The following is a 27015-nucleotide window of genomic DNA, read 5'->3' on the forward strand; positions in this document are numbered from 1 at the left end:
GCCCAATCGACCACGATGTCTTCGAGGGACTGCCTGTCCGCCGCTGGGCCCGCCAGCTCACCACCGTCTCGCAGGAGCCGAAGTCGACAGAACAAGACACAAGCATAGTAGACTCTCAGAGTCTGCCGGAACTGCCAATGCCTAGGGACAGCCACCTGTTGACTCCCGTCAGTCGAGCGCTTCTTCGCGCTGCTAGAGCTGGGTGCACGTACATACGACCTGTCCGCAAGGATCCCGAGCCCGAAGAACTTGAACAAAAGGATGATGATGATACCGTTGTAGAGCCGACGGTTGACGAGCGGACATTTGCAGCTATGAAGTGGACCGCCTTACCTAGGACAGTCGAGCTTCCAGAGGTGGAATTCTTAGCTCCCAGGAGAGCTGGGCTGCCGTCCCTGTATGGAGCTGGAGCCCAGTCAAACGCAGCCACGGCGGGCGGCTCGTCGATTCCAATGCGCAAGACAAAATTCAAGAAGATAGATCCTACAACTGGCGTCATATCAATATACGAAGCTTGGGTGCCGGAGGGGTACCAGGTCGAAGGAGAGATCATCCAAGAAGCCCAGGTCATAGCCGAGAACCCAGACGCAAAGGTCGTCAATGTTGAACCAGCTCCCGGAACTGTCGTTGCGGATATCGGTGTAGTGAACCAGGATGGTGTCGTTGTTGCCACCGCCGAAGGCAGTGCAGTTATACCAAAAGCGAACAAGGGGAAGCGGAAACTAAAGGCCGGTAAAGCAAAGAGCAGGAAGAAGGTCATGTTTGCTTCCGGCAATGGGACTGGACAGCCAGAGGCCCCGGGAGCTGAAGGCCCTGCCAATCCATCTGTTTCAGAAAATGGGGGCGCTACACCTTCTGGAACAGTATCTGTGCCAGAAGACGAGGAGGAAGACGAGGAAGAAGGCGATGAGAGCGACGAGGAGGATGACACTGCAACTGGTTCCAAACCTACCCCAACGGCTGACGGCCCTGTTGATGAGAATAACATGACACCAGCTGGTGACGTCCCGTCAGAACCGCAGGACATACCGCAACAACCGCCTACTACTGAGAAGGAATCTGTAGAACCGACACCTTCAGAACCTCCTCGAACCACCTCAAAATTCCCAGAACTGCCTATCATCACAAATTCTACCTCTGAACAGCCCTCGAAGTCGCCCGCTGAGGAACCAAAGGAGTCTACTGCTTCCACTGAACCTTCAAAGGAAGCTGGACCTCCCGCCGAAGCGCAGCAAGCAGACTCCGAGACCGTTGAGCAACCTAAAATTAGCCCTCCCCCAGTGTCTGCAGCGGAAGATGCAAAGGCTGCGTCCCCCGTAGCGCCTCTCCCGGAAAGCCTTGACGACAAGATGGACACAGCTGAGGATGCAGCACATCATCAACCTACTCCTGAAAAGGCAGCGAGCCCCCCGGCACCAGCCAAGGAAGAGCAAGTTTCACCACCGACTATCCCGCCGAGCACCACTGAAGCAGAATCCAAACCCCAAACTCCTCCTGATGCACACACATCAAATCCACTTCCCGAGACTATACCCGCATCTACACCCACTACAGGCCCCAGTGAACCTGCAGCCGAGGAGCCGGCAGGCCCCAGCTCCCCTCCTCCACCCCCTGAAACAACCGCAGATAGCAAGCCAGAGCCTACGTCGAGCGGACCTGTTCGATTCGAAGACGGCGAAGTTGATCTGCTGGGAAGCCTGGAGGCAAGCCTGGGCAAGGATCCAAATACTAAAGTTCAAGATCAACCGGAAGATACGTCAGAAACGGCTGCCGCTACTATAGAAAAGAAGGAAGATGATACCGGTACCAAGCCTGAAGCATCCGCTGCTAAAGAGGAAGAAAGCAAAGAAGATGATAAGGACAAGGACGTTGAGATGACTGGTTAATGTACTCTATTTTGGATTGGCGTCATTCTTTGCTTCTCTCTTAAATTCTTGGTTGGGGTTTGAACTCCCCTTGGAGTGGCCATCGTTATCCGTAGAGCACGTTTATTCGTCTAGTGTTCGTTGATATGGCTTTGGTCCGACCGGATTGGCGTTTTATTGATTTCATGCAGCGTACTCTACGGAGTGAACAATATATCCCATTTGCGCTCAAAGTTCAATGTTTAGCAGGCCTTTCCAATTGAAGTACCAAGATTGCCCTGGCTTGAATAATAGTACACATGTTGAATTATTTCTAAGATCAATAACGCTCATAAACTAGCTGAAAACAAATTATGAGTATGGCAAAAGTTGGCCAAAACGGAACCGCTAATTGACAGCGGTAACAGGAAAATTAGAGAACGCCAAAGCACGCTACAAATCATTCATTCATCAGGACCTGGCAGATGTTCTACGTCCACCTCTACCCTTTAGGACAGTTTGAACAGCCGTCTTTGCAAGCCTAGCCCGCGACCTAGATGGCATCCGAAGTTTGGTGCTTGATGCGGCTTGTCTGCTGGTCCTTGAAGAACGGGAAACAGATTTGAATGAGACATCCGCAGCAGCCGTAGTCCTAGTCCTTGCAGATTTATTGAATTGGACGCCCACTCTCTTCTTGGGTACCCTTATCGACTTAGCCTGGGACTTTATGCCTTGGGAGGCCTTAGAAGCCACTCGCTTCAGACCAGCTTTGACAGAGGACTGCTTGGCGGTTTTCTGTTTCTTAGAAGCTTGCGAGTTGGTGACTCCCTGTGACTTGCGCTTGGTTCCAGTACTAGCCGGTTTGACGGTAGATTTCTCCTTGGAGTCTTTCCCTTTTGGTCTTGGTCCCAGAACACCACGGCAAGATGGTGTGCCGCAGCGGCATTCTTGGACATTTTTATTGGAGTAAGGGCTTGGATTTCAAGTTAGCTAAGACAATTCTAACAGGAGAGGAGAAGACAATCATACTCAAAGTTGTAGTCATAGGTCAACTCTTCGCCGGTCATGATACCATTATCACCGGCAAAAAGGGCAATCCTGGGCTTGCCAGCAACAATCCATTTCTCCATTTTGCAATTGGGTTCACACGAGTGGTTAACAAAGCGGGCAATCGATCCCCGTGTGGCATCAATGATCATATCTTGGTCAAAGTCCATCAAATAAAAGCACTATTGATAGGAATTAGTCAATATTTCCAAAAAGAATACCGGAGTTAGCGAGGGTTAGACAAACCTCATTTTTCTTATATATCGTTTTCATTCGGCGCTGGGCCTCAATCTGAGTGAGTATCTCTCCAGTATACTCAACAATAATCTGATTGGGTTCAAAAGTTCTATTGCTGCGGACACCATATCCGCGGCTTTCTGTCTTTATTACTTCAACTCCAATGTTATATTTACCTCCAGTTTTGATCCGTTTGCGCAGCTCAGAGAAATTGCGGTTCCTGCAGAGGTCTTCCCCTAGTTTGCAGTTATTCTCATCACACTCATAGAACATATGGCGGTTCTGACAGTTCTCTTCGCACCCCATTTCAGGGGTACAGAGACAAGTGGATTGTTCAGTCGGCATGGTAGCTTTCCAGATACCAGCGGCATCTCCAATAAATATATCTATTATCCATTAGTTTAGTAGTCGCCATTTAGAGGTAGGTTGCAGTGCTTACTTTTGTTTATCTTGCGCCATTCATCTGGCTTCGGCTGGCCGCGAGGTAAGGGGGAGAATATATCATACGGCAGTCGAAATGGCCTGCCCTTTTCCAGTAATAAGGCTCCAGAGTACTTGGGCATAGGAAATAAGACACGCTCACGAGGGGCCTGTCTGGTCCCCTTTCGCTTGCTTTGGGGCCCAGGTAGTTCGAGTTTAGCAAATGCATTGGGTCCAGCGTAGAGGCCATGCGTGAGCCATTTCTTCCTCTTTGGCGCCGTCTGGACAGGCGCAGATGAAGGTGGTAGGTCTGCTTTCTTTTCTTTCTTCGGAGGAGTAGAGACATCCTCGGATACGCGTCTCTTCTTGGTAGCAGACTCCTCCTGGGTTTCCTTGCGCACAACTGTCCGCGAACGTAGACTGGATCTTCTATCCTCGACCTTGGACTTGGACTTGGACTTGGACTTCACGTCCTCCTTGTCATCTCGTTGTCTTTTGCCCAGAATGGAAGAAACCTGGTTCAAAACTGTCTTGGTTTTCTCCAGAAGTGTCAGTCGACCAGACCGTCTCCTGGGTTGCGCCGCGTCAGCCTTTGTTGACGATTGTGGCCTCGATCCAGTTTCTTCCTTTATAGGCTCATCTCCAGTGCTACTCCCGGTATTTTCCAGCTGTATCTCTGCCGTAGTCTCTTCTTCACATGGTTCCAATGCTCTCGCCGATAAACCACGACGCCCCCTGAGTGAACGCCGTTCAGGTCTTCGGCTTGGTTCATGCTTAACAACAGTTCCCCCCTCAGAAACAGACGCGGATATGTCCTCTCTCAATGCATCTTCATGTTTATTTCCGTTATGCTCGGTGTCGTTGTCTATTCCGCCCCTGGTAAATGCTCGAGTTACGCGACGCGTTTGTGGCGGCTTGGTCTGAGAAACGGGCTCCGTAACCGGAACGTCGACATTGCTTGAGGTCTCTGAGATGCTTGTTGCCGGTGTTAGAGTGTGTCCGGTCGATTCAAGAAGAGTTGAGTCGCTGTCTGGCGTTATAGATGTTGATGTTGTTGACTCCCTGGCGACACGCGACATGGCTGCATATAAACGGACGCCGCGCCAAACAGCCACCGAACGAGAGCTTCTAGATCAGTTCGAAAGGTATCTTGTGTGAATAACTAGAACAGAGCAGAGTCGATAGTAAACCACGGTTGTTTCTTGAGGAATAGTCGAGTTCTGCGCCGGAAGCGAAGGGTGAAAGGGCCCTAGAGAAGTTTGATAGGACAAAAGGCGCGACGCGGGTGCTGGAAAGCCTTTTTTCAGGGACCAGGGGAGAGAGAGAGTAAACAATACACGGAGTGAGAGATGCGGCTGGGGCCAGTTCGCATTATAAACAGTAGCGGACTCTCAAGGGGACGCAGCTATATAATCGCAGTGCATGGTCCAATTCATTACCTATAAGTACAGGGCGGAGACGATGTCCAAGTTTGGCGGTTTCAGCAGGACAAGAAATGCGCCACTGGTGAATTTTATATTGAAGTCAATGCTTACTGGAAAAGGGGGTTGAGACTCAGGACAGGAAGAACTATGAGTTAGACATTAGATATTCGGATTCTAGCTTAATTCTCTTATGATAAATATGTCACAACTTTTGTCGGTAGCAGGTGGGATTCTGTAAGACATTGTTGGATCAAGGACGCTGCCAGAGTCGTCCCAGAGACAGGACGGGTACAGGTCTATCTAGCAAAAAGACAAGCAAACAGACAGCAAACGCAGAATAGCGCGAGTACGGCCCGCAAAGAAAGGAAATTCCCACAGTCAAAATGAGCATAAGGGGGGGGGGGGGGGGGGGGGGTATTAGAAACATAAATCAGTCAGGAGATAGATCAAATGGTAGGGCCAAAATATACACAAGAAGCAGAGGCTGGAGGAGGAGACCGAGCGAAATAAATCCATGAAAGGGTGCTGAGAACAGGGCTGACAGTAGAATACACACTTGGACACTGGTTTCGGGGTATCGGAAGTAATTTGGGCATTACGCCCATTTTGCTCGCTTAGGAGGGTGGCGGTGCTGCTCCGTTGGTCGGGTGTCCGTTACCGACCTGCTGCATCTCAAGGCCGCCATTCTGTGCCTCGATGTCGTTTCGTCGCTTGTTCACCTTGAATGTTGCAAATCGCTGGTCACCTTCGACATGAGAGTTCTTAAATTGGAGGTAACTGGGAGTTCGAGGCTTCCCAAGGACAGCAACCAGGTTCCTGAAAGCACCTCCTTGGGTGAAAGGGCGGTGTCTGTCTTCCTTCTTAAACTTGCGGGAGTTCAGGTATTCTCGTGTTGTCTCACTTCGGCTCATCAGGAAGATATGGTAGACTGCTAGAGCGGCAGGATACGTAGCTGCAAGGCCACCATACACGACCATGGCAAAAGGAAGACGCCACTTATCGATGGCTTCGCCGAAAGTGACACCTTCCATCTTCATGTAGCCAAGGACATGAGCAAGACTAGCAGCAAAGAGGAAGAGAGCGAGTATGGTGCATGTAGCAACGAAGGAGAAGAAATAACGGTAATTTCGGCGTCCAACACAATTGTTGAGCCAGACACAGTGATGGTCCAGGGTTTCAACGCAGTTGTTGCATACTCGGCAGTGATAGCAACGCGGTGGACGCCAGATGCTGCAGGTCTTGCAGTACTTTACTGGCACATCCATGGCAGCAACTTCAGATGTAGCTAGTTTGATCATAACCCAGTCACTTGTAGGAGGGCCAAGGGCTAGAGGATCAGCATCAGGGTCAGATGGGGGTATAATATGAAGATTTCGGGGAAGAATCTATCAATTGGCTGTCAGTTAGGAATGTAAATAGTAATGGGACGAGCAGGAACATTACTCACTCCAGGATCAACTAAGGACGCATGAAGGAAAGACGAGACGCAAAGGTAAAAGAGGTATCCAAAGACAATAGGTATTGCTTTTGACATGTTAGTCCACAGCCAAGGTGCCCTGGAGATAGATGTTAGTAGGGTCAATTCTGAGTATCCGGAGGGAAGTGTGGAACTCACGAAGAAGCAAAAAAGAGAATTGTAGGTAGGACGATCAAGAATCCAGTAACAACGTTAATCGGTCTATCACGGGTATTCTGGAACCTGCCACCACCGAAAAATGCTGTGTTCCCAGTAAAATATTGATAGTTCTTCCCCCTTTCCACGGCCGGTTTCACCTCAACCTTTTCAGGCTCAGGCTCAGGGATAGACGTTGCATTAGAGGCGAGTCTTGTGTGACTTCTCTGGTCACAACGGCGTATGGTAGCCTCAGATGCATTCCCGCCTAGAAGTCCAGATGGAAATGAGATAGGGGACTTGGAAGGCGGCTCGTGTGACGCGGTTGGGTTGGTATAGTTCTCCCCCAAGTTCACCTGGACCGGAGTAGATGATCTCTGAGACCTATCCTGTAGCAGCCTGACGTTGTCTCCCAGGCTGCGAATCGTCGTATGTCCTGAGGGACTGGTGTTGGTCGTCAACCTGTCAGGCAGTACTGGATCTGTAAACTCGGTTCCTCTTGTTGGTGGTCGGATATCATTATCTAGATGTGCCGTCGTGTTTGATACCATACTCCTGCGCGCCTGGCTGGCCACATCACTCTGGTTGTCTTCAAATCCAGTGGTACTGGTTGCCGTCGTTGCAGGTCTCCCACCACGCTGTGCCTGTAGTCTCTGCGAGCTCATGGGTCGGAAGAAGGCCTGAGAGGTAAGAGAGGAAACGTGGGTTTTGCTCATCTTGCTCTGCGCGCTGGGCGGCCGGGCACCCAGAATTGGGCTCCGCGTGGGTGGAGGCCCTCGATGAGACGGCGTCGGGCCAGACTGTGACCATGATGCCGAATGCTGAGTCCGCTGCCCGTCTTCAGACACGGGTCCGATGATTGGGGAGGGTATGTTGACTGCAGATTGAGCAGCATTCTGGGGTGCAGAACCCGGGGCACGGGAGCTCGAATCTTCAGGATTCGTTTCAGAAGGAGTCATTGTCGCGATTGATCCGTGCTATTTTATCCAGAATCAATAGTATCAATGCATTATCGCGTCGATATATTAATATATGTAGCAGGTTTCAAGCTCCCATCTATTTGTTTGTTGACTGGGGAAAAAGGCTGGAGCTTTTTTGGTGTCGAGCAGGCCGTCAGGGCAGGAACCAGATGAAGCAGCGGTCTAGAGTCACAGCAGGGCGTCTGACACGGCCGGAGTCAGTCTCGTCTTCGCTTCCTCCTCGTCCTCTCTCCGTCGTCGTCTCGCTGTCTCGCTCGTTTGTTGTCGTCAAACCGTCGACTCTCCTGCGCTCTCTTTTTTATTTTTTGGCTTCTCCTTTAATTTCAAGATGCATCATGTGATCTTTGCTGACTCATCTTCCACGTGACCGACTTAAACAAACCGTCGGAAGCGGAAAAGAACAACCAAAAGTCGAAGTTCGTGAACGACATTCGAGATATATCAAAAGACGCAAGCCCGCCGAAGACGACCGAGACTCGCCCAGATCAAGGCAATTGACAGCAGCATTGGTCAAGTTTCCTCTCACCATGTCCTCTCTCTCCGCCATCATGGCCCGCCGGGCCTTCCTGCGCCAGCAGCCTGTCCGAAGACTCGTCACGCCACAGCCAATCCGACGACATGCCTCCTCCAAGGCCGCTGAGGCCGGCCTCGACAAGGGCGCCAAAAGGGATCCCGAGCTCTATGTACGTCGACAAGCGTGTGGGGACTGCAATTGATGCAGTCCTTGCCCTGAACTCCCTTTTTATGCGATATATGAAGCTGATCGGTGGTGATGTTGCACGAAATTATTAGGTCCTTCTCACTGTTATGGCCGGTGCTTTTGGAATTGTCGGCTGGTACCTAGGCAGCTCTCCTACCAGCGTTAGCTCCGAGAGCAACGTCCGTGTTGGCGAGAGCGGCGCTATGCCATGGGAGACCGACGAGAAGGATTCCGAGAGCAAGGGCAACTTCAAGTACAGGTACCACCCTCACGGAGACAAGAGCAAGCCCCTCAAGGAGGCCCCCAGTGCTTTGAACGAGGTCATCATTCCAAACGTGACCCTCCCAGCTGTATGTGCATGGTCATACCCCGCTACGATACTTGTTTTTAATACTGACTTATCGGATAGGACCTCCACGAACGATTCAACAAGTATGGAAAGGATCTCTAAATCAAATTCCAGGCTCTGTGCCTGCACCGTCAAGGGTGGATTTGATACCATGCTAGGAATTAACCGCAGCATCGAGACTCCTGTACATATTCCTACAATTGTAACATCTTGTCTCCTTTACTACCTCCCTCTTGTCGCTGCTGCCCAAGCAGCATCATCGCATCATTCCTTGTATCAACTCCTGGCCTTTCCTTGATATGTTTGGTTAGTCTCTCACAATTACCCTCTAGATCTCAATTGTGTAAAATCCAGTTTAATTCAATCATTGGTTTCATATGTTCATCACTGCTACGGGGTATATATATATCGTACGACATTAGCAAGTAACTAGCTTACTGTGGGCCAATTGAGGCAATGATATTACCAATAATATTTCGAGCGCCTAAGGTAAAACGGCTAGATCCTTGGGGACAACACCATTGTATTGACATCCACAGCTGGCATTCTAGTTATTTATTCTAATTCTCTTTTTTGGCGAAGCAATGAACTAAATAACACCTGAAAGACATAATCTTCGCAACAAGCAGGCCATAACGGGATAATAACTAATATAATACAGGAAAAAGACAGTGAACAAGAATGAAAACCCATTAGATATCGTAGAGAGTCAATTAGTTTGTAGCAGCCTTAGCCTCGCTGGCGGGCTTTGGCTTATTTTCTTTCTTTTTGGGGGACTCGTTCTCTCCCTTGACCTCAGCTGGCTTGTTAGCTGGAGCCTTTGGTTCGTCCTTAGCAACGGTTTCTGGGTTAGCGCCCTGCACGTCTGGGTGTTCAGGGGCGATAATAGCTTCCTTGGGGAGTTCTCGGCCTTCGGTATCGATTACTCTAGTGCGAGTCTCATATCGGGTTTCAAAGGAGATTTCTCCCTGTTCCTGGAGGACTTTGACTTGTTCCTCGCTGAGGATGTTGCCCTCTGAATCGCGGTACTCGACTTCACGAACTTTACGAAGCTCTGGGTCCACTGCCGGCGGCTGCTGTGGTGATTCGGGCTGGACAGGAACTTGGTTCTCCTGCTGTTCAGGTTGCTGCTCCTGCTCTTGCTCTCCCGGTTGCTGTTGCTGCTGCTGCTGTACGGGTGGGGCTGCGATGGAAGTATGAGCGGCTTCCGAGGTGTTGACAACTTCGGGAATAGCATATTGGGATAGCTGACTCCAAGTCAGTAACTCAATTCAACCACGACCGCGTTGGGGAGCTTTCCATGTTGGAACACTTACGTCATTATGGAAAAGGTTGCAGTCAAAGTCCCAGGTAGGGATCAACTTGGTCCTCTGGCACATGTCTTTAGTCCAAGGGTTGCCGTATGCAAGTGGTGAAAGGATACAGAAGGCAGCAACGCTGAGAGACAAGAATGCAACGGTGAACAGCTTGCCAAAGATGGATGGCTTGTTAAATCTGTTAGCCACAAAGTCGTAGATCTGACAGAATGCCAGGATTGCAAAGTACAAGGCTGGGAGATAGTGGTGGAGGAAAAGCTGGCGGGCCATAAGGTAGAATGGGAAGTAGTGAAGAGCCCAGCCGAGAAGAGTCTGGCCAATCTCGTAATCAAAGCGCTTGAAGTGGACATAGTTGTAGTCCTTGAAGCCGCGCTGCCATCGAAGAACGGCAATACCCTTGAAGAGGACCCAGATGACAAGTGCAGCGGTAGAAGTCCACCAGATGACTGGGTTGCCAATGAGGTAAACGTGGCGGTGGTGTCTGCCCCAGAAGTTGATACCACGGGACAAGATGGGCCAGGATGGTGGACGTGAGTCCCAAGCATGAGAGTTGACGAGGCCAGCGTTTGTCCTCCACATAACCTTGTGAAGCTCCCAGAATTTGGCAAAGAAGTTAGGAATCTTGTAGTTCACTTTCTCAACGTCATCAGGGAGAGCGGGCTGGCTGTTCTGTTCAATGTACCAGATGCTGTTGGGCAGGGAACCACCCTTGGCACAGGTAACCTCTTGTTGGTCGAAGCCCCATTCTGGCAGTTTCACTTTATGGGAGAACAAAACACAACCAGTCATAACGTGCACAAGCTTGAACTTCGTCTGGATCGTCCTTAGCCTCTTCTTTGCCTCTGCTCCATCAGACATGGAAGGGACAATTTCCACGCGGAAGAGGTCATTGGCGTCTCCCTCAAATCCTTCGTAGCCATAGGCGGAAACTTCCTGCTGCCAATCGGCTTCGGTAACCGGAGGACGAACATCATGAGAGTGGAGGCGTCTGTCAGTAGTCATGTGGTAGAGTCTGATAGTGCTGCCGTCTATGATGTGTTCGGTAGTGATGTTATCCCAGGCCCGTGGTCCAGGGACCTGGCCATATGGTCCGAGAGGCTGAGTCTGGTTCTCGAGGATGAAGATGTTGTTGTCGTCCTTGTGGGGGTAAAGGGTGATTTGTTGCTGCTTGCTTCCGCCGGGGTACATGTGGCTGTGCGAGTGGAGGTAGCCTCCCTGAGTATTGTGGTGTCTGATAGATACCCTAGAGCCAAAGACAACATCGACGGGAGTATCACTCATGCCCTTTGAGTTGAGAGTTGCTTGGAATTCGGATGACATGAAGCCATCACCTTCACCGGGGTTTCGGAGACAGAGGAAGTGAATTCCGAACATGGCCATGTAGAGGCCAACAGGGATGACAATCAGGCAGAGGGCACGAGCAAAGAAGTGTTTAAACCAGAGGTGCTAGAAGAATATTAGTATGCGTTAAAATATGTTTGGTTAACGTCGAAGGCATAGCTTACTGGAGTAACAGTCTTTGAATCACCGAGAAGAACCCAGAGTTGGACGAGAGTCAATGATCCAACCCACGCAATCGTGAAGAGGCCAACCCATTTCACACTAGCAGTTGCTCCAAGGAAGAGTCCGGATGCCACTAGCCAGAACCACCAAGAGCATCCAAAGGCCTTTGGTGGGCCTTGTTCGTGCTGGTTGGAGAACGAGACGAAAGAGAGGACGGTCAAGGCAGTGAAGATGATCAGAGGAGAGTCCAAAAGAATGAAGCGCGATTGGGTGACGAGTGCATTTTCTAGTAGCTGTTAGACTTGGAATTTCCATTTGTTCGAGGTAGGGGTGTCAAAAACTCACCAAAGGTGACTAGGAGAGCACCGAACGAGGCGGTTGAAGTCCGACAGCCGGTTGCTTTCAGAGTAAGAAACATGGTAGGGACGGTCATTATACCCATGATAGCGGGGAGCATGCGCATGGCAACGTAGGGAACACCAGGTTCTAGATAATCCTTGCCAATTTCCTTGAAGTCAAAATCTCCCTTGAACCCAGCGAGGTGACCAGCGAGGGTGATAAGCAGTTTAGCTAGCGGCGGGTGGACGTCCATGAAGAATTTGCCCTTGATATACTTGGTAGCGAAGCCTCCGAAGCTACAGACATCCCATTAGCCATCCCATTAGCCTTCCAATTGCTTCGGTATCAGCTATGGCAGGGGAGGCGGCGGAACTTACTGGACCTCGTCAAAGACGACGCTGGACGGCTGGTAGATCCTGAACAGCCGCACCACCGTTGCAATTGCAGTGATAACGAGCATTATCTTGTAGTCTGAGACGGGCAGGTTGAGGACATCATAGTCCTTGACGCCATCGGAGCGGTAATCGTGGGTTTTCGACTGCCTGGAGGCGCCCTTGGGGCCAGGGGATCTGCTCTTCGAACGGCTCTTCGAGCGGCTTTTGCTGGGCGTCTTTGCCTCCAGACCGGCATTCGAGGCCTTGGACGCCATTATCACGGATTAAAGTATATAACGAAGCAGAATAAAGAGCGAGCGAGGAGCTGCGTGCGGTCGAAGAAGAGTGTTGGACGAGCTGCTAAACGGGCCACATTGATTAAAAAGAGACGATAAGTAGACGCCAAGGGAGGCTGAAGTAGAAGTAGATAACGCAAGCGAGGGTCAAGAAGCAGAAGAAAAGGGTCGACACAGTCAAAAACGAAGAAGAGAAGGGAAGAAGTCCACGCAGCCGTCTCGAAGGAGCAGAACGACAGCGAGAAGTCTGTGAAGGGGCTGAGGCTGCAGACGGAGTCGAGATGAAGTTGGATGGTGTTCTTTTTTTTCCTGCTTTGCGGTCGGCGGGAAGAAGAAAGGGGGTGCTTAGGTAAGCAGCGACGTTGGAATCGAAAGCTATCAAAAATTAAAAAAAAGCTGGAGAACCGACGACGACCTCAAGCTGCGGAAGAGCGACAGCCAAACTGCAGACGAGACCAGGAAGGCCGACACGCAGGCGGCAGAGAACGGGATTACGGGATCTCTAGAGGCAGAAGAGCGAGATGGCGCCGTCGGCTGTGAACGAGGCTGCTGGCACGCCGTCAGAGCTGCCGGACGAGGTGAACAAGCCGCCAGAGGGCGTTATCTTGCCACCAAAGGACATCAAAGGTAGGCTGAAAGAGGAGCCATTCTACAGAAGATGCAGATGCTGACCGTGGGGATAGTCATTGTCGAGAAGACCGCGGGCTTCGTTGCGCGTAACGGACATGTTTTCGAAGGTAGGGCGGCATCATGATGTAGCTACACTGGGATTGAGATACTAATGCTTGATAGACCGAGTGAGGGAGAAAGAGAAGAACAACACCAAGTTCTGCTTCCTAAACCCGAACGACGCTTATGCCCCGTTTTACGCATGGAGACTGAGTGAGATCAAGGCCGGTAGAGGGACGGATGTGTCTGCCGGGCGCGTTGGAGAGGCTGCGCCAGCTAAGAAGGAGGAAGAGTCTAACGCCCCCAAACCGCCGCCGGAATTCCAGTTCTCGGCCCGGATGCCCAATATCAACGCGCTGGATCTGGAGGTAGTCAAGCTGACGGCACTTTTTGTTGCAAAGAGAGGGAAATCATTCATGACATCTCTATCCCAGCGCGAGACGAGAAATTTCCAGTTCGACTTTCTTCGGCCGCAGCACAGCTTATATCAGTTTTTCACCAGGCTAGTTGATCAGTACCGGGAGCTGCTGCAGGTCGAGGGACGTGAGAGCGCCGTCACAGAAGAACAGCGGCTGGCAGACCTGCGGGAGAATGTGACGAACAAATACAACGTTCTTGGGCGCGCAAAGCAGCGGGCAGAGTGGGTGAAGTACCAGGAGATGCAGAAGCTGCAAAAAGAAGAGGAGGAGGAGGAAGAGAAGGTGGCCTACGCGCAGATCGACTGGCATGATTTCGTGGTGGTTGAGACGGTGCTGTTCACAGAGGCAGACGACCAGAGCGAGCTACCGCCGCCTACATCGCTGAACGACCTACAAACTGCGTCCCTGGAGCAGAAGGCGATGATATCCCTACAGCCGCACGACAGACGAATAGAAGAAGCCATGCCCACCGAAGACGACTCGACGACATACTACAACGCAACATCAGACATATCTCATCAACCCTCTCTCCCTGTTCTACAACCACAACGTCCCGTATCCACCGGCCCCATACAACCGCAAGCACCATCTCCGTCACCCTTCCCTTCAACAGCAGTAACTTCTGCCTCCCTCTCACCCGCTCCCATGCCAGCAACCGCATCTCCCACTCCCACCGCACCCCCAGCAGCGCCAGTCCCGGCAGCAGCAATGCCCGATCAACATCCCGCTCGGGACCGGGTCCGCGCCAATCCCTCACCCTCGCCAGTACCCGGCCAACCGCCCATGCGCATTCGATCAGACTACGTCCCTCGCGCGCAGGCCAAACATCTCTCCAGCGCCAACCAGCCTACATCCATATGTCCCAATTGCAGACAGCAAATCCCCATCGCAGAAATGGAGCAGCATATGCGCATTGAGCTACAGGATCCTCGCTGGAAGGAACAGCGCGCGAAGGCTGAAGCCCGATTCGCTAGCACTAACCTTTCGACCGTCGATGTAGCTAATAACCTTAAGCGTCTGGCCAGTCAACGAAGCGACGTATTTGATCCGATGTTGTCTGGCGTCGCAGGGTCGTCTACCGCTACAAACGAAGAGGACGAAGAAGGCAGACGCAAAAGGGTGGCTGTTGGACCGAACGGGGTGCCCGTGAATATGAACGTGCCTGTTCAGCAGCGCTCGTTCTCGCAGCCTATGCCTACGCATCCTCAACCGCAAATGCATACCCATGCACCGGGCACAGTACCTGGCCTACCCCCTGGGGCACCAGGGACAATTCCGCTACCCCCAGGCGTAGCACCTCCTGGGGTGGCATCTGCACCCACACCCGCGCCGGGCGTGAGCGTGGGCGCTGGCATTTCCAGACCAAGCAGCACTAGCACCGGCGCCAGCGCCAACAAGCCTCCCGCCATGCGCGAGCTGCCTCAACCGCCTATCCAGAAGCCACCGCCTGTGCAGCCACAGGCAGCCCCCGAGGAAGCCAAACCAGACACGCCGCCGGTGAACATTAACGAGCAAATAAGGAAGATTCACGAGAAGATGGGGCGGTAACGACGTGGTATGTCGTATTTTTACGTATATGTATTATCAACTATCTATCTAGCGGCGTTTAGGAATGAATAAATTGGAGCAACATAGGTACCTCAGCTCTCGTTTCATTGATATCTGCTTGCTACCTACGTAGGGTAACTAAAATGACAGCTCCAGCTTCATTTCCAAGCTGAGGTTCATCCGTCTATTTGCAGTATTAAACCTTTCCGACCAATCGTCCACCCATCCAACCGACCAACCAATTAACCACGAACTGACCCCTTCTATGTAAGTGAATAAAAAGCAACTAAATAACGAAACGTAACGTACACTCTCCCGAATTGAAAAGAAAAAAAAGATGAACAAGAAGATGAAGTAAGTCCGCGAAGGGAGGAGAAGAAAGTAAGCATGTAGGGGAGCCGCAGCTGTGCGTGGTATGGTGGTGGCTGACGGGCAGTATGCTAAGTAGTGTATGAGAGAAAGGAAATAATGGTTGATAGTGAGCGAGGTCGAGCCCAGACGGGCCGGTATGAAGCATTAAGAATAGCAGTAAGGATCAAAGGCAATGAATCAGAATCGAATTGAATGCAGTGCAATAGAATGCAATAGAATGGAATGGCGTGGTCTCAAGTGGTTGGTAAGAAGGTCGGTAGGGGGTATCATCAATTTCTTCCAAAACGAATGCTCAGCTTCTTCTAGTGTAGAAAAACGGTCTTTCGTCTTGCTTTTGTTTATGTTCATTCGCTTTTTAGGAACAGAACGCTGTACGTAGTATGGATGTTATGTGGTGTATGTGGTGAACTGGTCATGACGTAGTGATGTGCTAATTATCATGCAAAAAAGCAGCGGGGATCTTCACTTTGAGCTTGCCTTCTGCTGGTGCTGGTGCTGGGCCGGACGTGGACGGAGTAGATGTAGTAGATGTGCCGTTGGCCAGACTTGCACGGAGAGAGACAGGCATGACCTTGGGAAACTTGGTATCCGGTGAAGTCACTGTGGATGGGGATTGAGGAGTTGAAGAAGGAGGTGGTACAGATCTCAGACGGCGTAGGACTGTTCTTGGAGCCTGGGAGGTAGAGGTGGTTGTGGGTGGTATTGCGGTTGCTGGTCTTGTAGATGGAGCTGGCTTGGGAGAGGGAGATGGAGAGCGAGATCTGTACCGTGATGGAGAGAGGGAGAGACTGCGAGTGGTAGTAGTAGTTGTTGACGCTGAGAGTGTAGACGTGGATGGAGTATCTGCTGGTGCTGTTGATGGTTCTGCTTCAGCAGCGGGTGCCGGAGTGGGCGTTGGAGTGGGCGTGGAGATACTTGAAGCCAACTGTTCTGTAGTCTCTGTTTCCGCCTCCGGTTTCGTTGGTGTTGATACAGGTGTCTGCTTAGCATCCACTGGAGAAGTAACAGTGATATCCTTGATGACAAGCGGCGCATCATCAGACTGTTCAATCTTCCCCTTCTCCTTCTCGCTGTCGTCTTCTGCCTTCTTACCAGAGATAAAAGCCGGGACGACACCGCCGCCGATCCTAGCCCAGAAGATCCTCTCTCTTAACCGTACAGTTTCCTCCCAAGCCTCCCTCTCCCGCTCCTTGATCTCTGCCTCTCCATCCCCGCCGGTTCGAACATGTCCGTCGACAACCAATCTTAGATATCCCACAAACTCACAGCAAGCCCGCATCTTCTCCAAGCATAACAAGCACAAAGCATGTTTGGGGGCCGAGTCAGAGCTCGAGGTACGAAAGCGGTGGGTGCGTGGATTGACTGTCGTCCGTCTATCACCACATAGGGCGCAGGGGGTGGACGTACTCGACATACTCGAGGGTGTTGATGGGGGAGAAGGCAAGTCTGTAGCCGAATTGGCTGATGAGGTGTTAGAAGGGATGGGTTCGATGATGAGTTCACCCTCGACGAGACTGCTCATGACGGAGCGGCGAGTGAGCCAGGATATGCCTGGTGCCATGTCGAGACGGAGCGTGGGCTCGATGTCTTCTGCGAGAATGCGTTTGTAGAAGCGTGTTTCCTTGAGCTGCATCGAGGAAGTGATGTTCTCTCGTGGAGAGGAAGAGATGCCGCCGTGAGACGTGGAAGGGGACGAAGCAACGGACGAGCTTGCTGCTGCCGGACTGCCGGTGTTGACATTGCTGCTGTTGCTGCCGTTGTGGTTGGTGTCCTGGGAGTTTGTGGGGGTGTGGGTGGTGGATTTAGGACGGGAAGATGTAAGGTTAGCTAGGTTCATGACGTTGAGGCCGCTGTAGGAGCCGCTGCCGACGCGGCTGGGCGGTCGCGAGCGAGAGAGCTGCAGGAGGGTGTTAAAGTCTTCGTAGGCGAGGATGTCTGTTCGACAGACGGGTTTGAGCAGGTGGGAGAAGCTTGTTGGAGGAGCAGGGGGGATATCGTCTGAACCAGGTGTGACGGGAGAGAGGTTCATGGCTTCGAAGAGACGGTTGATGTTGTGGTTGTTGCCATTGCCATTGTTGGGGGTAGGCTGGTCAGGAAAGGGATCTGAGGGTGAGCTGATGGAGGTGGCTGTTGTAGCGGTGTCCTGGTCGTCGTGTCTGCTGTTCATCTGCTCGATGACGGACTTGAGCTCGGCCAGCTGTTCCTGGTGCGAGGCCAGCAGCAACTCTGTATCTTTGATCTGGGCTCGTAGCTGTTCGTTCTTCCGCTCGACTGCTTCTCTCTCTTGCTTTGCAGCCGCTACCATCTATACAAGACGTCAGCATTGACCAGAAACCGAAAAGAAAGTTGGATATTCTAAACAGTCCTACCTTGTTAGCTTCTTCAAACAAGGCAGCAGTGAGCGTCTCGAGTTCAGTCTCGATGCCCTTCTTCTCCTTCTCGACGGTGCTGCGACGCCTCCGCTCCTCCTCGAGCTCCTGACGGGCCACTGCGAGGCTGTCATCGAGTAAGGTCTGGTGGTTGATGGCCTGGATGAGCTTGTCACTGAGATTGGCTACCTCGTTGCTGAGGTCCGGGTGGTGTGAGGCGGTCGACGCGGACCTGGTACGAGACAGGTCTGAGGTGCTGGCTACTCGAGGGTCTCGCAGGGTTGACAATGAGTTTTCTGGCTTCTCTCGGTCTCGGTCTCTCTCTCTGTCTCTGTCCTTGGGTCGACGGACAGAGGAAGGGCCCTGGGCAACAGCGGCAGCCATCTCGGCGAGGGCATTTGAAGATTTTGCGCGCGAGACGAGCTTCTTCGAGGACCGGTCCGGGTACAGCCCGTAAGCAATGAATCTGCTGTTTTTGTTTGGTTGTCAGTCAATGATGAATGGATGCCAGAGAACCATTGGAGAAGCAGGTGAGAAGATAAGAGAGCGAATGAGACGGTTGAGAGAGGGCTGGAAGGACGTACTCTGCCATGGCGGTTGGGCTGCTGCCGGCCTGCGGACTGGCGGCTCGTATCGTGGGCGAGCAGGGGCTGTCGGGTGGGCGCTAGTGGTGAGCAGGATCGAAGATGGCCTGCTAGACACGCAACATGGCGGCAAGGCGGCGCCAGCAACCCGGTATCCAGTCTGTTCAATCTCGCAGCCCGGAGAGTAATGGTGCCAGAGCTGCCCGTCGGATGGCAGGACAAGCGCGAGAAGCAGCTGGTAAACAACAGCAGCAGCTAACTAGAGCTCGAGCTGCTGAGCCACGGCGGAGAAGTTGACGTATGGTCGAAGGCTGGGGAGATCCACCACGCCGGCGGGCCAGGGAGTCCGCCGTCTCAGGACGTCGCTAATAACTAGTATCTGCCCTCGTCTATAGCAGCGTAGCTAATGTCTGTTTATCTCCTGGCCTTTCTGCTGGCTGGCTGGCTCGCGGCTCGACTTGGGTTGCTGGCGGGAGGGAAGAACCTGAAGTTGGAGAAGTTTGAAGTTGAAGTCGAAGAAGAAGAAAAGAAGAAAAGAAGACAGTTTTTGACAGGTCACGTGGAGGCAAGAGGCAAAGATGATGAAGTTAACAGTAAGATATGAGACTAGATGTTATTATAGTGTTATTAGATGATGATATAGTTGTTGTAAGCAGAAGATGTCATAGATGTCATAGATGTCATGGATGTTATGGATGTTGTAGAGATGTGAAGTGGTGATGGAAGACAGCGAGGAGGAGACATAGACATAGGGATATATATATGTAGAGAGAGAGAGACAGTGTACTTTGCATCTACAGCAATGATTATTACTTTGAATGATTACTTCTACTATATCTATGCTTTGTCTCTTTGTCTCAGGTTGAACATCTTCCTGTCATTGATTATTGCTTATAGCTATCTTGTACCTGGTGGTCTACTGTCTCTTATCAGCCCTTTAGTTGACATTTCTCATGCATAGATACTCAATTAAACAAGAGAGATAGCCTGTGAGAAGCTTCTTCTGTCTGTCTCTGCTTGTATCTGCCTGTATCTGCCTGTCTTGCCTGTCTGTAGATACTCGGTGTTGGTGGTGGATTTTGGTAGAGATGAAACTCCTGTATATTTAAGCTTCAGCAGCAAAAGATATCAAATATTCCGCTGCAGCAGACAGACAGCTTGATAACCTCGATAAACCACGCAAGGGGGCCTCGATAAGAAGACTCAAAGGGATTCTCTACTTAATACTTCTACTTAACGTCTGAAGACCCGGCTTTACTCGCTGGTTAAACCCGATATCGACCTCTCACTGCTCCCCCGCCATCCCACCAAGTCCACGCCCACAACACAACCATGGCAGACGCAGAGCTCGAAGAGGTCAGTTATCTTGCTGTTGCTTGTCTATCAGATACTAACTAGCTGTCTCAGATCAGAAAAGCCCGTCTGGCCCAGCTCCAGCAGCAGGGTGGTCCCTCCGGCGACGACGACCAGCGGTAGGTAGTCTCCCCTACACAATACGCCCGCACATTCACAGCATTATATTATACGGAGGCTAACTTCACTAGAAACAAAGAGACTGAAGCCCGCCAGTCCATCCTCAGCCAGATCCTCACCCCCGAAGCCGCAGACAGGCTCGGCCGCATCAGGCTCGTCAAGGAGTCCCGCGCCACAGACATAGAGAACAGGCTCATCATGCTCGCCAGGTCGGGCCAGCTGCGCCAGAAAGTAACAGAAGACCAGCTCAAGGACCTCCTCAACGCCGTGGCCGAGAACGAAGAGAAGAAGAAGATAGTCATCAACCGGCGTGGCGGCTGGGACGACGACGACGACGACCTACTGGACCTATAATACACACCACACATTTCATTTCCTACTTCTCTTTCTTTAAGCCAGTTTATTCTATTGTACAGCCTGCTCCTTCTTCTTCTTCTCTTTATCCCGCTTTCTCTGCTGCCGCCTTATCTCCCTCAGATCAGGCGGCACCTCTATGCCCAACTCGGCCCGTATCTCACCCACATCCCGCTCCAGCATCTCCTCCCAATAAACGCATATAAGCTCCTTACTCTTTGCTCCGCTCCTCACAGCCCACGGCAGATGAATATCCCAGAACCTCTCCCTCTCGGCTCCCTTCAACCGCACCACAGCAGCAGCAGCCAGGCCCGTCATCGGAAGACCCGTGTTCATGAACTCGAATATCTTCAGCGCCAGCTCTCCCTCAACCACGATAGGAAGGTCGGTCACAGCATGGTAGAAATCATGGCACTCGCGGTATCGTTGCATCACATATGCGCATTCTGCGTTGTCAATGTACCGCACGCTGCTGCGGGTGTCGGGCGTGACGCCCTCGCGGTCCAGCCAGGATGCGTACGTGTAGCCCAGGCTGTTGGGCGGGAGGGAGCGTAGATAGGGTAATGAGAGGGTCTGCGAGGTTATGCGTGGTCGGTCCCGGAGGATGCGCCGGCCGGTTGCGTCGGAGAGCATGGCGTCTCGCAGCCGGTAGATGAAGTACGGTGTTGCTGTTGTTTCGCCTAGCGTGGCTATTAAATCTATTCCCTTGTTAGTATTTATTTACCTTCTTTATATCGTAGTATATATCAGTGGAAATTCAAGTATCTACCATGTCGTCGAGGGTTGAGTAGTGAGCCGATGGCTGACCCGATGGCCATCGAGCACCGTTCAACGGTCGTCAGGGGAACATGGCCGGGGTAGTTTGGTGCTGGACGGCTCAGCACTGAGAATTGCCGCCGGCCTCGATCCAATTGACGGGGTATCTTCAGTGTCCTTATTCGTGGTGGCATTTTATCTGTCCTATATAATAATATTTTATCTGCTTCTTCCTTGAAGCTTTCGATAGTTTAAAGTCGACGGAGCTATCATGCCACTGCTGACTAAGCATAACTATACATAGATACCGAGAGTGCATTGATAGATCTAGAGGCATCGAGAGAAGATATCGAGACATTAATTGATAGATAGATAGACTGTGTGGCTATAGCTTCGACAGGTCAAATGGGACCTCTTCGTTTCTCTGTCTCCCCGCAATCCTCGACTTGGCCTGCGCAAGCTGCACAACCATGTAGTTCAACGCACACCGCACCCCTACTTCCTCCCCTCTACGCACAATATACCCGTTCATATACTCGATCTCGCTCTCCTTCCCCATCCTCGCATCCTGCAGCATAGAGCTAGTGTTCTCGCCCGTCTTACCCGCCACACCCACAGCAATTGTTCGTAGTCGTTCAGGTGAAAAGCGGGATTGTAGACCTGGAACCCCCTGCAGTTCCGGCAGAGCGCATATCACGGCACTTATCTCGATAAGCAGTAGTCGTTGGACACGCGTCAAGTTGTAGTGGTATAGTAGTTCGCCATTCTTGCAGTCCATGAGTAAGGTGAGTGGGTTGATGATGCAGTTTATTGCCAGTTTTTCCAGCTGCAGTAGGAACAGGTCTGTTGCATTGGTGGATATGCATGCCAGCTCGGGAGTTTGCGTAAGCGTCTTCAGCAGGAAATTCGTGGACGGTGCAAAGGTAGTTGAACTGCCATCGGCAGTATACTCCATATCATCTCTCGGAGACTGCCGTACAACGCCTATCGTAGTAGCTCCCACCCCAGCATGCGTGGTTTCAAAGAGTCCTGACTTAAACAGCCCATGACTCGTGACGCCAAACAGATAATTCGGCCGCTCACTCTCATCAGGCCATATCTTCTCATTCACTTCCTCCAGCACCCCCAGCCCATTCGTAAGGAAAAGCACAGATGACTCTGGCGTCAGTCGGTGCCGAACAGACTTCATCGCCCTTTCAATCTGCGTCGTCTTCACTGTAACAATCAAGTGTTCAATCCATTCCTCGTCCGCAGGGGTAAGATTGCCGTCGCTATCAGGCTCCTCCCCCTGACGTAGAGAAAATTCTTCCTCAACCAGATCGTCTGGTGCTCCCTCGATTTCGGACGGATAATACCATTCGTGGTCCTGCAGGACGTTGATGCAGAAGCCTGATCGTTGCTCGGGTATCCCGTGACGTTTCACAGCAACGACCCGCCCGAACCGGTTCCAGTCCTTGTAGAAGGCTGGGTGGTGGAAGAGAAGCGTTATGCAGGCTCGTTCGGAGACAGGGCGGGCGGCGAGTGAGTGTGCTACGAACGAGCCTATGTTGCCCACGCCCATGATGTGTATTTTCTTGTGCATGTTGTTTTTACTGTTGCTTGGGCTGTGTTGAAGTGGTCGTCCAGTGGAGAAAAAGTGTATTGAGCCCGTCTTCGTCTGCCATGTGTGGGTATGGGTATATACGCGTGGACATGCTTCATTAATAGATGAGAAGCTCCGGAGCCTCGCCCATAGCCTCTTGGAGGTGTTCATCTCAGTCCGTTCCAGCCAATTATGTTATTTCTAGTTCTGTAGATGTACAAAAGGAGTTGCACAAATCGAAGGTATATGCTAAACAGTACAACCAGTGAGATCCAGCTCAACTGCAGGTCAACGTCGATTGATATTTAACAATGCTCGAGCTTGTAGAAGGAAAAAGTCGAAGTCGCGAATTTGATATCACGTGAATTAACTCTGGAGATAAGGTTTGCTAGTAATCTAATATTATGTAATCATAAATTTCATTTTGGAGAAAAGAAATAAAAGAAAAGACAAGAAGCTGACGATTTTATACATCCAAAAGATATCACAGCAGACCATGGCTACGGAGGCTTCAGATTTGACGCCGCTGTTGGAGCAGCTGGAAGATAGCATTGATGATATAGAAGAAGTCCTGGAGCCGCTGCTGGAGCGGGGACTCACCGCGACGGCACAGAAGCTGCCTCTGCTGGACAAGGCAAAGCTCCATGTTCTGCTCTCATACTCCATTGAATCCCTAATATTCTGTATGCAGCTGCGCCCTTTTGATATATGCCCTTGATTATCAGCTAACTTTCTTCTTCCAGCATACCTAAGATTGAATGATGTAGATGCAAAAGAACACCCGGTATTCAGGGAACTGAACCGCGTGAGACAGTATCATGAAAAGATTAAGACCCTAGAGGCCCCTCCAGAGAAACGAACGATGACACTGGACACACAGGCTGCAGGGAGATTCATAAAGCACGGACTTGTACGTCTCCTTTTTTTTTTCACTGTTGTATCTGTGTTGCCAACGTCTAACGGATACAGGCCGGAAACGACAAGTATGACCTCGAGCGCGCCGAAAGAGAAGCAAAAGAGAAAGCATTGGCTCAACTAAGGGCTGCGCAGCTAGCCAAGATGAAGGCGAAGGTAGCTGCTACAGTACCGCAAAAACGCTCCGTTGAAGAATCAGAAATGTCGGGACGTGATAGTACCGCAGTGTCGACCCCAGAACCAAAGAAGAGTAGAACAACAGACCCGGAAGATGATGATGAGGATGACGAAGAGGAGGAGGAGGAAGGGGAAGAAGATGGTGAAATTGAAGAAGAAGAAAGTACCGAAGATGATAAGCAAGGTGGTGAGGTGAAGGAGGAGGCGTTTATCAAGCTGCCTGCCGTCGAGACCTCGAAGAAGAACAAGAAAAAGCTGAGCAAGGCCGAGAGAAAGGCCATGCACGGGAAGAATGGAAATAACGCTGCGAAGAAGAGGCATAAGCGGAAGAACAAGAAGGACAAGAAAGCTGGTGCTGCTCAGCCCCCAAATAACGGTTGAGAGGTGGATGTGTATATGCTTATGCATACACTTCATCAGTATCTCAATGAGTCTTGCATATACTGTTATACATACAGTACATTTGACGCTCTATCCGCTGTCCGACGCAGCATTTGGATCTTGATATCATTATGAGCTACCACCCATCGTCCACAGTAGAGACGAGTCCCGGCCAAGCTCTCAACTAGATATCAACTTATCTCCCACCCTATCTCTACCACTACGACTACTATAAGTACTCTATAGACCACTACTATTACTCCTAACTCTTCTACTCTCTTCTATCTACTTCTCTTCCTCATGCGAGATCGACTGGCAATCGCGCTCTGCAGTTCTCGACCAATCGGAGTTAAGCCTTTTAATTTCGTACACGGCCCGACTTATCTCCGTCTCCAACGTCGCTCCCCGTATTTTTCTTCATCTTCATCGTCAACTTTCCTTCAGTCAACAACGCCGACTCTGCCAGCCCAGATATCCCACGAAACAACCCTCTTTGAACCGCCGTATCAATCTCCCATACACACATCCACAATGGCCCGTCAACGTCGTTCCGCTGCCCCCGCTCGCAGCGCCCCTACCAGACCTACCGCTGCCCCAGCTAGACCAGCTGCTCCTCAGATGCAGCAGCAGAGACCATCCTCTACCGCCGCTGCTCCCGTTCAGACCCAGCAAGCTCCCGCTCAGTCTAGCGGCGGATCCAGCTTGTTCGGCCAGATGGCTGCCACCGCCGGGTAAGTCGCATTTCCGAGCCGAGCGAAGATATATACGTATCAAAATCACGCAGACAGGCACCTATATTCAGCAACGTGAGACTAACGGGGTTATTTCCTGTATAGTGGTGTTGCTGTCGGTTCCTCCATCGGCCATGCTGTTGGCAGCTTCTTCACCGGTGGCTCTTCCAGCGCTGCCCCAGCCGAGACCCAGCAGGCTGCTGCCGCTCAACCCATGGACAACTCACTATACCAGGCCAACTCCACCAGCGGATGGGCTGGGGATGCCCCCTGTGCCGCTGATGCCCAAAGCTTCAGGAAGTGCATGGATGACAACCGAGGTGACCTCACCATCTGCGGATGGTACATGGACCAGCTGGTACGTTTTAACAACCTAAGCGTATATATATCTTTTGGGAAAATATAACTGACCTCTCTATAGAAAGCCTGCCAGCAGGCTGCTAAGCCTTACTAGGGTGGTACGAGGATGTAATTCCGTCTTCTTACTTACGTCCTGTTTACGTCCTGTCTCCCAGCTCTAGACTAGAACGATCTCATGTCTTTGTAATAATATAGAATCCAAACATGCATCAGCGTGGCCTATGACAATCCTCATCCATTGGTTTTGTTATAGAATCCATAGCGAAAATACATTTTGTTAAATAGAAATATTCCTTGCTGGAAGGGTGCAAGTGGTAATTAAATGGTGGAGTCGAAAAGTAAAATAAAAATAAAGATATGCAATGCAAAATGCAAGATAGAGTCATTAGTTATCGTCATCCTTTTTTCGAGGCTCAAAGTTCAACTATCAAGGGTTAGGGCTAGACAAATGTTATATTTGACAGTGTAGACATACCTGATTGCCGTTATAAAACTGGTGGTCATTTTTGCCCGAGTTGGCATCATGCAGAGTTCGAACCCGGTTGCGTGTAGATGTTCTGGGAGATGTAGTAGATGTCTCTTCGGTGGCTTCAGTCTGTGTTGACGCACCGCGCCCAACGGCAGCTGGGTTCTGTCCAATTCCCAAAGCAGACCCTACAATGCCTGCTACAGCGTTGACCGTGCCAGCAACAAGGCTGTATCCCCCGGAGAGAACTCGATATGGCAGTGATGCACCTGAGTCTGTATATGCATCTGTATATGTTCTTACTGGCACCATGACCAGTGTTGCCGTGGGACCAACACCCAGCTCCTGGAGAGACTGGTCCTCTTCCGAGAGTGAGATAGTCTTGTTCTCAAGTGGCGTTAGTATATGCTTCAGGGTATACGGTGCATCGCCATCAGAGCGTTCCCTATCCAGCCATGACCGGACAGCGGTGCCTATGGTCTGGTTGGGAGAGAAGGTGTTTCTAATCGAGCTTCCGTCAAACAGACGGACCTGAAGGCGGTACTTTTGTGTAGTAGGGGGTGGTGTGCGTGAAGCCTCATGCTTTTCAGCAGCAGCAGCCCTCTGTCTCTCCGCTTTCGCCTTTCGTTCTTCATTGTCCCGTCTTATTCGTTCAAGAACCCGCTCTCGTTCTTCTCGTTCCTGTTGGTGTCTTCTCTTCTGTTTGCCCTTCCACTCTGCTTGTTCTTTCTTTTCGTTATCTGGCTCCGCTGGGCGCTTACCCTCTCGGATACTGTCTCGTCTCTGTTGGTCGTTGGTAGGAGTATCACTGGGCGGATCGACGACGTTGCTGGGTGGTGTCGGTGTGGCTGGAGGGGGGGAGGGAGCTGGAGGAGTAGCAATGGCAGTTCCAGAAGCTGCGGGGGCAGCAGGAACAGTTGTTGGAGACACCGACGAGCTGCCTGTTTGGCTCGCCATTCTTTGTGCCTGTGCCTGTGCCTGTGCCTGCGCCTGCGCCATAGCTTCCCGCATCCTCCTCGGCGGCTTGTTGTCCTCCAGAGCAGCTATCAGCCTCCGCTTGAACATGGGCTCTTCCGTCCTTGCCGCAATGTACTCTCGAACGATGCCATTTCTACAGAGTACCTTCTGTCAGCGCCACACAACATCAACCACAGTAGTTCACCCAGATTCACAGACTGCTTCAACTCACTTTATAACGATAAGCGTAGGCGACTCATTCACAGGACAGAAGGTCGCGAGGAACTCTGCCTCCTGCGAGCCCTCGATCAGCCGCAGCGCTACCGCATTCGTCGTTATCAACCGAACGATCTAGCAGCCAGATTAGCCCGCCTGTACGCCCAACTGGCACCAATGAACCATGGACGCACCCTCTCGTCCCTGAGATAGTTGTTCTCCCACAGGTTGCTGAGCTGGCCGTC

The 27015-nt window shown here is 51.4% G+C and overlaps 14 protein-coding genes across 14 annotated transcripts; 7 read left to right on the forward strand and 7 right to left on the reverse strand.

Moving 5' to 3' along the window:
- Positions 1-137: 137 nt before the first annotated feature.
- Positions 138-1886, forward strand: ARB_07286 (uncharacterized protein; the record flags this gene model as incomplete). Its single annotated transcript, XM_003014678.1, has 1 exon — positions 138-1886. The coding sequence occupies one exon, from the start codon at positions 138-140 to the stop codon at positions 1884-1886; it is 1749 nt and encodes a 582-aa protein (XP_003014724.1).
- Positions 1887-2315: 429 nt separating this feature from the next.
- ARB_07287 (histone-lysine N-methyltransferase (Ash1), putative) lies at positions 2316-4627 on the reverse strand (the record flags this gene model as incomplete). Its single annotated transcript, XM_003014679.1, has 4 exons — positions 2316-2745; positions 2874-3073; positions 3138-3514; positions 3568-4627. The coding sequence occupies 4 exons, from the start codon at positions 4625-4627 to the stop codon at positions 2316-2318; spliced, it is 2067 nt and encodes a 688-aa protein (XP_003014725.1).
- Positions 4628-5586: 959 nt separating this feature from the next.
- On the reverse strand, positions 5587-7543 carry ARB_07288 (uncharacterized protein; the record flags this gene model as incomplete). Its single annotated transcript, XM_003014680.1, has 3 exons — positions 5587-6357; positions 6420-6528; positions 6588-7543. 3 exons carry the CDS (start codon positions 7541-7543, stop codon positions 5587-5589), a joined length of 1836 nt encoding a protein of 611 aa, XP_003014726.1.
- A 548-nt stretch (positions 7544-8091) lies between these two features.
- ARB_07289 (uncharacterized protein) lies at positions 8092-8911 on the forward strand (the record flags this gene model as incomplete). The annotated part of the gene is made up of 2 exons (XM_003014681.1): positions 8092-8247; positions 8357-8911. 2 exons carry the CDS (start codon positions 8092-8094, stop codon positions 8909-8911), a joined length of 711 nt encoding a protein of 236 aa, XP_003014727.1.
- A 415-nt stretch (positions 8912-9326) lies between these two features.
- Positions 9327-12420, reverse strand: ARB_07290 (uncharacterized protein; the record flags this gene model as incomplete). The annotated part of the gene is made up of 5 exons (XM_003014682.1): positions 9327-9860; positions 9930-11375; positions 11435-11718; positions 11778-12067; positions 12149-12420. The coding sequence occupies 5 exons, from the start codon at positions 12418-12420 to the stop codon at positions 9327-9329; spliced, it is 2826 nt and encodes a 941-aa protein (XP_003014728.1).
- Positions 12421-12962: 542 nt separating this feature from the next.
- ARB_07291 (uncharacterized protein) lies at positions 12963-15077 on the forward strand (the record flags this gene model as incomplete). Its single annotated transcript, XM_003014683.1, has 2 exons — positions 12963-13068; positions 13234-15077. 2 exons carry the CDS (start codon positions 12963-12965, stop codon positions 15075-15077), a joined length of 1950 nt encoding a protein of 649 aa, XP_003014729.1.
- An 802-nt stretch (positions 15078-15879) lies between these two features.
- Positions 15880-18202, reverse strand: ARB_07292 (GDP/GTP exchange factor Sec2p, putative; the record flags this gene model as incomplete). The annotated part of the gene is made up of 2 exons (XM_003014684.1): positions 15880-17754; positions 17819-18202. 2 exons carry the CDS (start codon positions 18200-18202, stop codon positions 15880-15882), a joined length of 2259 nt encoding a protein of 752 aa, XP_003014730.1.
- A 606-nt stretch (positions 18203-18808) lies between these two features.
- Positions 18809-19363, forward strand: ARB_07293 (uncharacterized protein; the record flags this gene model as incomplete). Its single annotated transcript, XM_003014685.1, has 2 exons — positions 18809-18995; positions 19155-19363. The coding sequence occupies 2 exons, from the start codon at positions 18809-18811 to the stop codon at positions 19361-19363; spliced, it is 396 nt and encodes a 131-aa protein (XP_003014731.1).
- Positions 19364-19734: 371 nt separating this feature from the next.
- Positions 19735-20229, forward strand: ARB_07294 (uncharacterized protein; the record flags this gene model as incomplete). Its single annotated transcript, XM_003014686.1, has 3 exons — positions 19735-19758; positions 19801-19874; positions 19947-20229. 3 exons carry the CDS (start codon positions 19735-19737, stop codon positions 20227-20229), a joined length of 381 nt encoding a protein of 126 aa, XP_003014732.1.
- Positions 20230-20280: 51 nt separating this feature from the next.
- Positions 20281-20661, reverse strand: ARB_07295 (uncharacterized protein; the record flags this gene model as incomplete). The annotated part of the gene is made up of 1 exon (XM_003014687.1): positions 20281-20661. The coding sequence occupies one exon, from the start codon at positions 20659-20661 to the stop codon at positions 20281-20283; it is 381 nt and encodes a 126-aa protein (XP_003014733.1).
- A 709-nt stretch (positions 20662-21370) lies between these two features.
- Positions 21371-22738, reverse strand: ARB_07296 (2-dehydropantoate 2-reductase, putative; the record flags this gene model as incomplete). Its single annotated transcript, XM_003014688.1, has 1 exon — positions 21371-22738. The coding sequence occupies one exon, from the start codon at positions 22736-22738 to the stop codon at positions 21371-21373; it is 1368 nt and encodes a 455-aa protein (XP_003014734.1).
- A 325-nt stretch (positions 22739-23063) lies between these two features.
- Positions 23064-24040, forward strand: ARB_07297 (exosome-associated family protein; the record flags this gene model as incomplete). Its single annotated transcript, XM_003014689.1, has 3 exons — positions 23064-23250; positions 23293-23477; positions 23537-24040. 3 exons carry the CDS (start codon positions 23064-23066, stop codon positions 24038-24040), a joined length of 876 nt encoding a protein of 291 aa, XP_003014735.1.
- Positions 24041-24571: 531 nt separating this feature from the next.
- On the forward strand, positions 24572-25225 carry ARB_07298 (uncharacterized protein; the record flags this gene model as incomplete). The annotated part of the gene is made up of 3 exons (XM_003014690.1): positions 24572-24771; positions 24877-25129; positions 25193-25225. 3 exons carry the CDS (start codon positions 24572-24574, stop codon positions 25223-25225), a joined length of 486 nt encoding a protein of 161 aa, XP_003014736.1.
- Positions 25226-25516: 291 nt separating this feature from the next.
- ARB_07299 (UBX domain protein) lies at positions 25517-26662 on the reverse strand (the record flags this gene model as incomplete). The annotated part of the gene is made up of 2 exons (XM_003014691.1): positions 25517-25555; positions 25607-26662. 2 exons carry the CDS (start codon positions 26660-26662, stop codon positions 25517-25519), a joined length of 1095 nt encoding a protein of 364 aa, XP_003014737.1.
- Positions 26663-27015: the final 353 nt, after the last annotated feature.

Source organism: Trichophyton benhamiae (genome assembly GCF_000151125.1).
Source record: "Trichophyton benhamiae CBS 112371 chromosome Unknown contix00378_25.r1.exp, whole genome shotgun sequence".
Classification (NCBI taxonomy): Eukaryota; Fungi; Ascomycota; class Eurotiomycetes; order Onygenales; family Arthrodermataceae; genus Trichophyton; species Trichophyton benhamiae.